The sequence below is a fragment of the Gekko japonicus genome, unplaced genomic scaffold, assembly GCF_001447785.1.
Source record: "Gekko japonicus isolate JY-2015 unplaced genomic scaffold, Gekko_japonicus_V1.1 scaffold2042, whole genome shotgun sequence".
Lineage (NCBI taxonomy): Eukaryota > Metazoa > Chordata > Lepidosauria > Squamata > Gekkonidae > Gekko > Gekko japonicus.
Genome location: NW_015176514.1, coordinates 34,885 through 49,210, shown reverse-complemented (window position 1 = coordinate 49,210; position 14,326 = coordinate 34,885). Strand labels below are relative to the sequence as shown.

The window sequence follows — 14,326 nt, the reverse complement described above, 5'->3', positions numbered from 1 at the left end:
AGTTGTAGTGGGATTGTTATTGGGATTGCTCTAAACAAATATAGAAATTGTGGAAAAATGAATGACTTTAAAATATGGATTTTTTCTATCCATGTGGTGAGTGATGAGGAGATTGCTTGTGGTAGTTCTCGTAATTTCTTAGCTATTATGAAGTGGTTTTGCTGTAAAATGTTTGACAAGTTGATAGGTATATTTATTCCCAAATACCTCCAAAACTGTCTTGTCCAGGTAAATTTGTATTTTTGTTCTATTTGGGGTTTTAATGTCCAGTCTACTGTAATTGGGAAGAACACGGATTTGGAGGCGTTCACTGTTAGGCCTGATGCCTTCCCGAAGTTGTCTAATATTCCGAGAATTTCATCGATTGATGTTTCAGGTTGCGTTGTAGTTATTGCCATGTCGTCTGCAAATAAGCTCAGTTTTATTTCCTTATCTTTGGTGCGTATTCCAGGTATTTTGTGGTTAGTCCTAATGGCTTGGGCAAGCGGTTCGATCGCCAAGGCAAAAAGTAAAGGGGAGATAGGACATCCTTGGCGCGTTCCTCTGGATAATGTGATATTCGATGATTTCATTCCGTTGGTTTTTATTGTTGCTGTAGGTTTTGCATAGATGGTTGAAATCATATTCAAAAAGTTAGTTCCAAAGTTCATATTTGTCAGTAGGTTTTGGAGGTAAGTGGTTTCTACTCTATCGAAGGCTTTTTGAAAGTCCAATGAGATTATAAATGATGAGCTTATTTGAAATTGTTTGCAGTATTGAATTATATCTATCATTTTCCTCGTGTTGTCGGTGATTTCTCTGTTTGGTATAAAACCGGTCTGATCAGTATGGATGTAGTTTTCTATTATTTTGTTGAGCCGATGTGCCATTGTTGCTGTAAAAATTTTGTAATCCTGATTGAGGAGTGATATTGGTCTATATGAGCTAGTTAATGTGCAATCTCTATCCGGTTTAGGAATTAATATTATTGTTGCTGAGTTCCATGATGGTGGCATAATTCCTTGGGTTAGTACTTGGTTACATGTTGTCATTAAAGGTTCCGCCAGGAGGTGTGAGAATTTTTTGTAGAATTCTGCCATAAAGCCGTCTTCTCCGGGAGATTTGTTGTTTTTTAATTGTTTAATCGTTGCCTGGATTTCTGCCGTTGTTATAGGGGTCTCTAGCCACTCTTTGTGCTGCGTTGTTAGTTTGGAGTGAATTGGAAATTGCTGGAGAAAAGAATCCATAGATGCCGGTGTAGGGGAGTCCGATTTATAGAGTTTCGAATAGTAGTTTAGAAAGGCGTTAGAGATCTCCTTAGGAGAATAGACCGTGTGGCCGTCTTTGGTTTTAATTGCATATATTGCGTTGGCTGTAAGTTTCTTTTTATATTTCCATGCAAGTAATTTGATGGATTGTGGTGATTTGAACCAATATTTTTGCTTGGTATAGGCTATTTGCTTTTGGATTTGAGAAATTTCGATAGATTCGAGTTTTTTCCTTTCTAGCAGAAGAGTTTTATATATTCGTTTACTGCCATGTTTGCTGTGTTCTAATTCTAAAGCTTTGATTTTGTCTATCAGTTCTTGTTTTAATTTCTGTTTTTCTTTTTTATAGGCTGAGGCAATCGCAATTATCTTTCCTCGGAGTACTGCTTTCAATGAATCCCATATTATGTGTTGAGAAACTCCGCAGTTCGCGTTGAAATGCAAATATTCTTTGATATCTTTTTCAATGCTATCTGATGTTGATTGTAAAAATAAAAGTTTTGGATCCATTCTCCAGTTTTTGTGTCGTGTTTCTTCATTTCCGATTTCTGTAGGGCGATCTTGATCTATGAGCAGAGTGGGATGAATATCGATCCCAGTCGGAATAGCCTGCCGGAGTCAACCATGGCAAGGATGGTGGATAAGCCCCATACAGATACCTCATCTGTCGTTGATCCCAAAACAGAAGTGATGGCAGGGGTAAGAAGACTCGGGGGGGGATTGACTTCTGGACCGTGGACGTCTCGGAGACAAAGCGGCAGCCTGTCTTTGAGAGGAGCCCGTATTATCTCAGTTGTCGATATCGACAGATTGACTGTGCAGACGTGGAGGGTGACGCTGCGTGTCGCATGCAGCATATCGGTGCCAACGTGGATCGTTGCCGTCAACGACGACGATGGGGAAGGAGACGGAGAAGGCTCTGCATCCATTTGATGACTTAGGAGCTCTACCGTTTCGATGTCGGAGTAAGGATGCTCCATTTGGTGGACAGGGGAGTCCAAGACATGGATGGTCGGTATCGGTGGAGGGGCTTGGGCCCCGGCATCGATACTGTCGTTGGAGTGGGAGGCACTTTAGGGGCATCACTCAGTGCAGCCACCGCTACTTTCCCCTTCTTTGCCACCTTAAGGGGTTTGGAAGAGCCCTTCTTTGTGGACTTTTGCTCCTTACTTGGCTTGGACTTCTTTTTCACCGGTGTGGAAGCGGAGGATTGCGCCTTCGATGCCGGAGGCTTCGGTGTCGGTTGGCCGATATCGAAGGCAGGCCTCAATGCCGGAGCCGTTGAGGTAGATGGTTTCTCAGCATCCATCGCTGAGGAAGGATGTAGGGCCGATTCAAGCAGGGCCACTTTAAGGCACGCAGCTTGGTTTTTTCGGGTCTGGTTTGAAAACCAAGCACAGTGGCCACAAGATTCGGGTCGATGAGACTCTCCGAGACAAAGAATGCAAAGGGTATGACGGTCAGGAGAAGCAAGTTTACTACCGCAACCCTTGTACCCAATGCTCCCTCTAAGCTGTAGAGTCCCGTGAGCAAAAATTCTACTTTGTGAGCTGCTGGCATTAAAGTTGTGAGCCAGTGATTTGGCTACTGCGTAAATCAGTTTGCTCTGGAGCCCTCCTTCCTGAGCTAAGACAAAAATGTGTGAGCTGGAGGCTAGAAAACTGTGAGCTAGCTCACACTAACTCAGCTTAGAGGGAACACTGCTTGTACCTATTTAAAAAGCCCCACTTCTTCGCTATAAAAACCAAAGTGAAGAAGAAAGAAGGGGGGGGTAGCCCAAAGGCCCGACTGAGGTAAAGCGGCAACCTCCCCCCTCAGCAGAAAACAAAGTTGGTGGTTTTTTTAAAGTTTTTGAAAGAACAATGAAGAAAATGAACTGAGGAAAAAATCCAAAGAGCCGTGAGGCAAAAAGCCAAAACACGCGAACCGATCAGACCGACGAAGAAAGAGGTATTTCCAATGCGGCGGTAAGAAAGGAACTGGCAGGATGTCCGCGCCCACCCCTCTGGCCATGCGCGGTGGGGTTCCTGTGCATGCCCGAGGGACTGGGCATGAAAATCCGTTAAAGAGCTTGCTACAATGCCAATCGATCCAGCGCGTGCGCACTAGATCCCATGGGTGTGAAGCATAGAGACCATGTCGAAGATCACTTTCATACCAAAATCCTTGCCATAGTCATATGCAAACAAGGCTTCCTAAAATAGGTCTTTCACACACTCAGTGACATGACAGATTTAAAGAGTGGGTCAAAGGAACATTTAGTACACTCAAAGGAATAATGCAGCTCTTGGGAATTTGGTTATGCTCATTCTCACCTAAAGCATAAATCCAGCCTAAAAAGGTAAAGGTAAAGGTTCCCTTGCTCGAAAGCCAGTCAAGGCCGACTCTAGGGTTGCGGCGCTCATCTCCGTTTCAAAGCCGAAGAGCCAGCGCTGTCCGAAAACGTTTCCGTGGTCATGTGGCCAGCATGACTAAACACCAAGGCACACGGAACGCTGTTGCCTTCCCACCGAAGTGGTACCTATTTATCTACTTGCAATTTCTTGCTTTCGAACTGCTAGGTTGGCAAGAGCTGGAACTAGAGACGGGAGCTCACTCCATCATGCGGCACCCGGGTCTCCAACTGCTGAACTACTGACCTTCCACAGCCTGCAGTTCAGCGTCTTAACCACTTGAGCCACCGCAGCCTACAGAATCCAGCCTACAGAAGCGTTATTACAGTGTTGATTCCACAAAATGAGACACTGCAGTGAAAGCAGCTGTAAGCTTGACCCAATTTGTGCCCTACAGGTGTGGCTATGGGCATGCACTACACTCTACATGTCGCAGGTGGAGCCTGATGGAAGAAGAAATTCCGCACATAGAGGCTACAGCCACAGGACGCAATAATCTGGAGGGACATGGATTACACCTATGTTAGACATAAATAGTTGTCACAAGGCAATTCGAAAGTGACCAAAACTACCACAGGTGACGAAATCAGATTATGTTTTATCTCATAGATTCTTGAGGGTTCTTATAGATTAGTACCTTTATTTGCTGTCGCCTGAGCATTGCAAGTTCCCTCATATCTCGAAATGGCTGCAGTAAGTACTGATAGAGTTCTGTGGTGGCTTCAGCAAGGCTACTATATGCTTCATCTTCCATTTGATACAACTCAAGCAGCTCTACCATGCTTTCTGTATTCTTATGTTTTTCCAGGAGCTGTGTACAAAAAGATCAAGCAAAATCATTTGTCAGTACACATTCACACTTTTTTTGTTATCAAGGCAAAAGCAGATATATATTGATGGATTAACATTTGTAACTAGTTAGTCTTGCTAATACTTTAATGAATAGTAATGACATCAGTTGTGCCACAATTATACACTCAGTCACACATATAAGCTACATGACATTAATGACTCGTACACAAGCAACTGCACAAAGGGCTTCAGCCTTCATTTCAACCTTGCATATCTATTCTGTTCCAACCCAGGTTCTACAACTTCATATATTTCTGAAATACATCAGTCTCAGCTATATTATCCAAAGCCTTCAGCCATTTACAAGAAATTTCAATTTATTGTTCACTAAATAATCAACTGTATGCATGTAAATTGAAGCTCAACAATATTATGCATGTGGGGATTTTGCTTTGTTGCATGAAATTATACAACAAAGAAGTGCAGGCCCGCCTCCCAGTTTATTTTGCTTTTTGTTACTGTCAGCATTGTTTCTCTATTTATTAATCACCTCTACTCACAAACATGCCTGAGGAGTTGTACAATAAAGATATTGGGGCTGAAATGTGTCTGCAGTGGCTAGTTTCAATGTACATACAAGGTTTGACACCTTTATTTACTATTAAAATTTGGTGTTGCATTTCAAGAAGAGATGTCCAACAACTGCAAAGAGCAACTTTAATTTTAAGTGCATTACAAGAATGGTATATTCTTTAGAAGTACAGCTAATGAAACAAATACATCATTTTCTTAGGTGCTCACAATGAGCTCCTTATCTGAAGTTCTAATAGATGCTTTCTTTTCACACTGTTCTCTTCAACCAGGTTATCTGACAACAAGCTGTTCCGCCATCTCTCTCCTCCACTGGGGTGAAGATGATTCTTAAGTAGCTCTGTGGTGGCCTCAGCTAGAATTACTGGGAACTGGATCATGGACAGCTCCCACCAGGCTCTTCTGTCTTTTTTCTCCTCCCCTCTCAGAAATGCCGTTTTTAGTAGTCCTCTGGTGGCCACTGGACAAAATAGTTCCTAAGCAGCCTGGCTGTGGCACTCACTCGAAAGCTTGATTACGGGCAGCTTTCTCCTCCCACAAGGGCAAGATAGGTCTTTAACAGCTTTGTTTCCCTCACTTTTCAGTCTATTCTGTTCCTGTGATGGGGTTTGTAAGGGGGAGGGGTGTTTTTTAAATTACATTTTCTTGCATGCCTTGGGAGTCCCCCCAGTTTGTCTCTGGATGGTCTTGTTGTGGTGCCCAATTGGTTTACAGGGGTCCCACTGAGTATTTTATCAGAAGGAATGATATCTCTCCAAGGTAATTTTTATATTTCTGTTCCACATTGCTTCATTGTTTTGATGTTATTCGCATAAGGGAAAATTATGTTTTGAAGTTATTCACATAAGGGGGGGAAATTATTTTTATTTTTCTACACTGCTTGCAGTTAAGACAAGTAGCTTATTTAGTTCAGAATGCTGTCTTCCCGCAGTTGGTGAAGGCCCAGAAAGCCCAGACGAGTGGCACAGAGGCCCAAACCTTCCCTTGTTGCTGTTCCACAACACCTGGCATGAAGAAGAATACAGTTTCCAAACATGCTCCAAACTTTCAACCACCATGCCTAATACCCATCGAGAGACCTATCCTCTATGAATTAGCCCAATGCTCTTTTAATGCTCTCCAGGCTAGTGGCTCTTTAATGCTCTCCAGGCAATCTCATGGCAGTGAGTTCCACATGTTAATTATGCATTGTATGAAGAAATACTTTCTTTTGTTTATCTTGAATCCACAGTTTAAAGACTATAAATAATTTGTCAGCAGTATTTTGAGAGGCTGAAGTCTTTGTGTAAAGAGATATCACACTAAAATAGTGGAGGGGGGTACACAGCACAATCATTTCCATGTAAGTGCATTTGTCTTTGCATAGAAAGACTAGCACAGACCTCGAGAGAACCCTGTTTCCTGCCCCTCCTTCTCATGGGTGCACAGAGAGGTACTACAAAGCAGCAAGCTTGAATACGCTTAATGGAACTTGCAGGGAGTGGATCAGGCCCTTACATTTTATTCTTTTTAAATCAGAAAAAATGTTTAATGGGAAAACTTCAGGAGTTTTTTGTAAACGGGAAAATATGAGCGTCGTGTGTTTGTTCAGCAAGCCAGATACAGACTCTGTTGAGATGTCCAGACCAGACCTTTACACAGTCACTGTTACAAGTCGAGACAATTGTGGGTGACTCATGTAGCTTAGCCACAATATCAACCACAATCAGGAATTAAGAGTCTGGGAGGGAAACAGCTTTTCTCAGTCCAAAGCCCAGAATCAGCACTACACCCAGGGTGCAGCGTCCCCCAAGGGCTCTTCTAAAATCCACTCCTAGAAGCCCCGTCCCCCCGACTCTCTCAGAAATTACAATCATGAGCACCACTTGCTAGAGATAATGGAGAATCCACCAGGAAGTCTCAGAGCATTGCAGAAGTACATAAACCTAGGAAGTACATAAACCCTAGGAAGATGAAGCTAGGCTGGATCTTGCTGGGCCTGCTCCAGGGTACAAGAGCTCAGTCTGATTCTGTCATCTGTTGGAACGAGTCAGAAGACCTGGAGCTATGTGAGGTCCTACAGCTAGCATCCAGCTGAGCCGGTTTTCTAACTCCTTGTTCTGCAGACAGACATCACCTGTGGTAATCCTTCAATTTAGAGCCTGTTCCTGCAAGAACTCGGCTTGGATCCCACAGGGCACAGCAAAGACAAAACACAGGGTAATATTAAACAGCTTTGCTTAAAACAAAAGTGAAGCATGCTCATGATGTTATATATCACAACTTTGTGACAAATGGAACAAAACCATTAGTATAGACTCTTCAACGTAAGGCATCTCCAAAGCCTTGCTCAGATAATGGCATACAGCTCTTTAATGTTTCTCCATACTCTTATCTTTTAATAAACAAACTCAAACTATATGTATACAGACAAACCTGGTTCTACAGTCCTGAATGGGAAACTGATCAGACAGTTTAACTCTTCAAACTGAAAAGCTTTACACAATCACTATCAAGAGGAGATGCAAGATTTCACTTAGCAGTTTTCAAATTGAAATCTTTAGAAATGGACTCCCAAAATTTAGTACAAAAATGCCCAGCTGCAAAATGTTAATAGCTAAACATTCCACAAAAAACATTGCAGTCATTCATGCTGCAAATATAATTTGCAAATTCAACCATTCATGCTACTCGTGTAGGAAGAAAAACCTCACAAGCTAATTTTTTCTTCCTCTTCCTGTGACGTGGAGGTCACCCAGCTTCAGTTCCAGGACTCTGAAAAGCAGTAAACTAATTAACTCCAACCTACATGGACTGATAACATCAACAAATAAGCAGTGGGAATTGCAGTAACAAATCAGAGAGATACTGGGGAAAAGTCAAGAAGCATAGATAACAAGAATTCTGATGATGACTCTGGGAGAGGCAAGGTGTCCTCTTTACCTCAGAAGTGAAGGACCTTTCATGGTAAGTGACCAATGGCCCGTTCTCCTTCTGAGGGGAGGACATCTTGAGGGACCTCCCAAAGCAGTGTCCTCAGATAAGGGTGAGTCATCGTCTAGGTGTCTAAAATGTGTTGCAGGACCCTGTGGCCAAAGGCAGCATCAGCTGAATCATAAGTGTTTTAGTTTATAGTGGCGAACAAAGGTGGAGATGGATACCACATTGCCGCTTTGCACACTTCTTCCACTGATGCGCGATTGGCAAGGGCTGCACTCATTGAATGTGCGGTAATTCCAGTTGGAACCTTCATTCCCTGTATCTTATAGCCCTCTGCTATGCAGGATTTGAGGGTACGGCTTATAGCCAGTTTGGACATCTTCATCCCCAGGTTAGGGAGAAAGACATTTATGAAGAGAGAGACTGATTTTCTCATGCCTTCCATCCTATGTTAGAAAATCTTGAATGCCCTCCTAATGTTGAGCATGTGCCACACTCGTTCTTTGGGATGTTTTGGCCCAGGGCAGAAGAAGGCTAGGTAGATCTCCTGAGACCTATGAAAAATTGAAGAAACCTTAGGTAGGAAGGTCAGGTCTGTGCATAAAATCATGTTGTCCTTGTGAAAGATACACAATTCCGGTTTCACTAATACAGCCCTGTGAGGAAGAGTACCTTCATCCATACCCATTTCAGCGACACTTCCTTCAAGGGCTCGAATGGGGCGGGCTTTAGTTACAGCAGATAATACCGCATGCAGTTTCCAGGATGGGAACCTGTAGATCTGAGAGGGGCGATATGAGTACAGTGCCCCGCAGAAAATGACACACATGAGGATGATTAGTCAGGTTATACCTGTTTTATTGTGCTAAGACTGTGTTAAGTGAAGTTACCTGTCTCTTCAGTGTAGCAGGTTTGAGCCCAAATGCCAAACCATCCTGGAGGAAGGATTTCGAGTGGTGGTTCAAAGGGGTTGGTCTTTCCTCTTGTACCTTCTAAAGCAGGCCTCCCAGGAGGTGTAGAAAATCCTGACAGCAGAATTTCTTCTGGATGCCAACAGTGTGTCGGTCACCTCACTGGATACTCTAGACTGGAGAGCCTGCTGCTGATTACATCTTTTGACATGTCCTTGATCATTCTCGCTTTGCTCTCTGTGAGAAAGAGGTGATTGGACCTGGTGTCAATTATTAGCCCCAGATGTTCCAGCCTTTGGGAAAGTATTAGTGAACTCTTCTGCAGGTTGATCTGGAATCCATTCTTCTGTAGGCATTTGATGGTTGCTGTTATGTCCTGCATGAACTTGGTTCTGGAACTTGACCTGATAAGGAGATTGTTGAGATACAGGTGAATGTGTATCCCATGTTTCTGAAGAAAGGCAACCGGGTTTATTAACATTTCTGAGAACGCCCTTGGGGCCATGGAAAGGCCGAATGGGAGGGCCTTGTACTAGAAGTGCATGTTTCCCACACAGAACTGAAGACAGCACCTGTGAACTGGTAAAGCAGATAAGCCTCTGTCAGGTCTATGGAAATGAGCCAATCTTCCAGTTGTAGCACTGCAGAGATTTACTTGAGGGTCTCCACCTTGAAGTGTCTCAGACAGATGAATCCACTGAAGTGTCTCAGACAGACGAGTCCACTGAGGAACTTGAGGTCCAGTACGGCCCTCCAGTCTCCATTCTTTTTGGGAACGGTGAATAAGGTGGAGTAGACACTGGATCCCCTTTCTGTGTACAGCACGGGCTCTATAGCTTGAATGTTCAGAAGGTGGTGGATGACCTTGGCTGTTATTCAACGTTTTGATGAATTTTTGTGGACTGAAGATGGTAGAAATCTTTCCGGGGGGCTTTGAGAAATTTGATGGCATATCCCTGGGGCACCACCTCTTGAGCCCAAGCATCTGTCTGGGAGGAAGTCCATGTTTGTATGACGTGACTGAGTCAGCCCTCCACTGGAATTGTAGCACAGTCATGCTTTGGGCTTGATCCCTCGTAAAGGTCGCTCACTAGTGGACTGTCTATTGAGCCTGGCCCTGAAGGATCTTTTTCAAAAGGGCTGTCTGGTGCTCCCCCAGTTAGACCTTCTTGCATCCTGCTGGAACCTATACAAGGAATGCTGTGACCGAAAGGGCTGGTTGTTGAAAGGTCTCCCAACTAAATGTCTTAGCGTCTTGGGCATGGCCTTCTTTTTATCTTTAGTCTCTATTAGGATTTTGTCCAGAGGGTCCCCAAATAACCTGTAACCATGAAATGGGTAATTCACGATGATGGATTTGGACTGAAGGTCAGCCTGCCAAACACAGAGTCTCCTGGTCATGGCTGAGGAAATCAGGGCCCTGGAGGAAAAAGTAAGGGTGTCTAATGTCATGTCGGCTGTGAATGTATTGACCTTCAGCAATCTGTTGGCTCCCTTCAAGAGGCAAAGATTGTTTCTGGAATCAACTGAACCAGTTTTCTTGCCCATACATTGGCCACCCTGAAGACAATAGAGGCTGTGGCCACTGCCTTGATTGCCATGGCTGTGGCTTCGTGGGTTTTCTTAAGAGCAGTCTCAGCTTCCTTGTCCAAGGAGTCTCTCGGCCATCTTCAGACAACAATCCAAATGATTGTAGTGCTGAGCTGGAATTGAAGACGGATTTAGAAAGTCTCTGAACTAATTCCAACTTATTGTGACATCCAAAAAGGAGTCACCTTAACATGTTCAGTAGTTTCTCTGGGATTCAGAAAGATGAAGAAGACAGGAGGGAGAGGAGGAGGAAGAGGAAGGAGATTGGATTTATACCCCACCCTTCACTACCCAAAGGAGTCTCAGAGCGGCTTACATACTCCTTTCCCTTCCCCTCCCCACAACAGACACCCTGTGAGGTAGGTGGGGTTGAGAGCTCTGACAGAAACTGTTCTTTTTCAAGAACAGCTGTGCCAGAACTATGGCTTGCCCAAGGTCATCCAACAGGTGCAAACGGAGGAGTGGGGAATCAAACCCGGTTCTCCCAGATTAAAGTCCACACACTTAACCACTACACCAAACTGGCTCCCAACTGTCATTTGTTTGTGACATCTGAAAATAATTTCAACTGATTTGGAAGTCACAACAACAATCTATGATATATATGGAATCACGAAGTCCTCAATATCCCAGTCATTAATGAGAGAAGAAGGGAGAAAGAATACATGTGCCCCAAGACTTGCAAGGTTGATCATGGTTGATAAATGGTCATTCTTTTCACAGACAGTGAATATAACAAATAATAAAACACAGAAAATCAGCACCAATGTTTTCCTTTAAACATAGCTCCCCAATTCTTCTTACCAGGTAGCCACAATTAGAAAGCACTCACCTATACACTCCAGAGCAGGGGTCCCCACAGAAACCTTTCCTGGTGCCTACCAATTATTTTAAGGACGTGGGCAGGGCCTGGAAGGTTTCTGATTTCAAAATGTTGCTTTGGCAGCGGCTGCGACCACAGCACAAGGATCTTCACTGTGTGACTGCAGTTAAGCGGTGGCAATCATTTTGTGTCTGGCTTCACCTCCTGCGGCAGCCATTTTGTAACAGCTATTTTGTGGATGTGCCCACCACACTTTGTCAGAATTCCACATGTGCCCACTAGGGTTGCCAACCTTCAGGTGATGGCTGGAGATCTCCCACTATTACAACTGATCTCCAGGTGACAGAGATCGGTTCACCTGGAGAAAATGACCATCTTGGAAGGTGGACTCTGTGGTATTATGTCCCACAGAGTGGTATTATGTCCCACAGAGGTCCCTCCCTAACCCCTGCTGTCCTCAGACTCCACCCCCAAAATCTCCAGGGATGTCTCAACCCAGTGCAGGCACTGCCTACAGGATCTAAAATGTTGGGGATCCCTGCTCCAGACAATTTCATCTTAGAGCTCACTCTCCCACATGATGCAAGTTCCTGATCCAGAATCCCTTCATATCCAAAAAAACTTATAGGAAAAGGAACAATCAATTTGTTCACTTAGTTTCTAAAGGCTCTTGTTCAAGAAACTCAAAGTCATTTGCCATACAAGGTATGGGTGGCAAAATTAGAAGCACTGGCAGAGGATAAGGATGTCACTAGGTTTTTGTTAACAGAAACAGCAAGAGATTAAATAATGGAACACATGATGCAATCTCTTCTGTGGTGAAAGAATTCATCTAGAGATTCCATTGACACAAAAACCCTGAATTTTGGGGGGGCAACCTTAATTGTTAAGTGTAATACAATACCACCTTACTTCACCGCTAACCTGTAAAACTCAGTTGGGGGGGATTAGCAACACTCTGTGACATTCAAAGATTAACTTAAATTTGCCTCCTCCAATAAAATACAGCAGTTGTGAAAATAGTTTGTACTGGTTTGAGTTCAGCTGAAAATCCACAATGGGGAGAAAACACGGAGATTTATTGATTGAATTTATTTAAAATATTTATATGCCAAACTTTCCCTTGAGCATCTCAGGACCCAAAATGTTAACTGCTGCTGAAGTGATACAGAAGCAGAATCCCACAAAAGCACCTGACAGGTCATCAGTGGTCATTCCTTGTTTGCTGCACAGTGCCTTTAAGTGATGCTCATAAAAACACTGTAGCGCTAACCTGCAGTGGATGTTCCTTTCATTTTCAGACCAATATTGATTCTGTCCCTCAAGAGAACTTCAGCTGTCTTTGCAGTCCCTTTCTTTTTCCCCTTATGTCATGGTATCTTCTCATTCAGAAGCAGCAGGTGGAAAGAAAGAAGAGAAAATACACAGTACACCTCTTCAAAAAGTTCCCTTTTTGCTCCTGTTTTTATCACACCTATTATTGCCTCCAGACATCTGCTGTCTCAACTGAAAAGAAGAAACCAAGCTGCATATCATCTACGGACCAATCACATGTCCAAATCTCTGGATGACCACCCACAGCAGTTTCATGTAGATGTTAAACCAGATAAGGACAAGATAAAATCATACAGGAACCCACATTTCATATGCCATGGGGTCAAGATGTCTTCCCCCATCTGCACCTTTTGAAACCAATCTGCTAGATAGGAATAGAATCACAGAAGCATAGTGCTCACCACTCTTCAGCTTATCTGCCTTGATGGGTACCATAGTAAATGGTATCAAACCCACTGAGAGTTCCAGAAGAACTTCCCCTTTTCTTTCTTTCTCTCGGCCAAGTTTGTCAGCAAAGATTATTGAAACAATTTCTGTCCTGAACATTGAGGAATTTCAGACAGACGATATAATCCGGAAGAGGAACGGTTCCCAAACGGCTTCTGGTCTGTCATTTGAGACAGAACCGTTTTAGAACCGGTTCCCTACCGGAATATATTTGTAATTTCAGACACAAACGCTTCTGTCCCGTTTAGGAAATGGGGCTGAAGCGTTTTATCTATCAACCACTTCCAAGTAGTCTTCAGTTTCCTCTCCCGGTTCCGATGCGATTTTTCCCGCCATTTTTCGCCTGCGCGGGCGATCTCTGGCTTTTTTTAAAAAAATTGCTTTATAGCGTTATAGTACTATAACGCTATAACGGAACAGCAGTATATCAACCCCATTGGAATGTCTGGAGTGTTTTGTTGCTATAGCACTATAGCACTATAAAGCAAACATTCCCCCCCCCCAAAAAGCTGGAGATCGCCCTCACGGGCGAAAAATGGTGGGGGGAAAGTGGTGCAGTCTGAAATGGCAAACCGCTTCAGATCCAGCTCTTTACTGGAAGGGGAAAGCCATGTGTGAAATGGCAGCCCTATACGGGATTACACCATGACGGATCAAAAACGGCTTCAAAATGGGTTAAAAAGGGTAATGTGAAATTCCTCATTGGCTTTGAAACCAGAGTGAAATGAGTCCAGATTTTATTTATTTATTGGATTTTAGAGCACTCTCCCCCATATTTGGGGGAGTTTCATACAACAAATGCAAATATAACTTACTAGGAAAAAGGTCCGTTGTGAAAATAAATACAACGAGCTCTAGAAGGAGGCTCTGTGCGGGTGCCCTGGCCTTGAACACTCAGTGTTAATTTGCTGTGGCGACCTCAGCACTGAGTCCACCATTTTCTCCAGAGGAACTGATCTCTGCTACCTAAAGAACAGTTGTAATTTTGAGTGATCTCCAGCCCTCACCTGGAGATTGGCAAAGATGGTTCCCCAGAAGGGAATGGTTGGTTGTACCTGTATGGCTTTGTACCTGTCCGAGGTCCCACGCCTCCTGAAACCTCACCCTCTCTAGGCTCCATCCCTCACATCTCCAGGAATTTCCCACCTGGAGTTGCCAACCCTATCTCCTTCCCAGCCAATCATCAACCTACCTTTATTTCCCCCTCACTCTTCAGCTTTCCACCCCCCACACACCTGCAGCCTCTCCCGTGCTCTGAAGCCCTGACTGCTACGTCAC

General features: G+C 43.8%; 1 protein-coding gene across 1 annotated transcript in view; it reads right to left on the bottom strand.

Annotated features, from left to right (window-relative positions):
- The window catches only part of JMY (junction mediating and regulatory protein, p53 cofactor), a 57,877-nt gene that overhangs the window by 29,757 nt on the left and 13,794 nt on the right, over window positions 1-14,326 (bottom strand). The window contains exon 2 of the mRNA XM_015427365.1: window positions 4,278-4,451. Coding sequence (XP_015282851.1) covers window positions 4,278-4,451 — 174 coding nt within the window. The remainder of the gene's footprint in view (window positions 1-4,277; window positions 4,452-14,326) is intronic.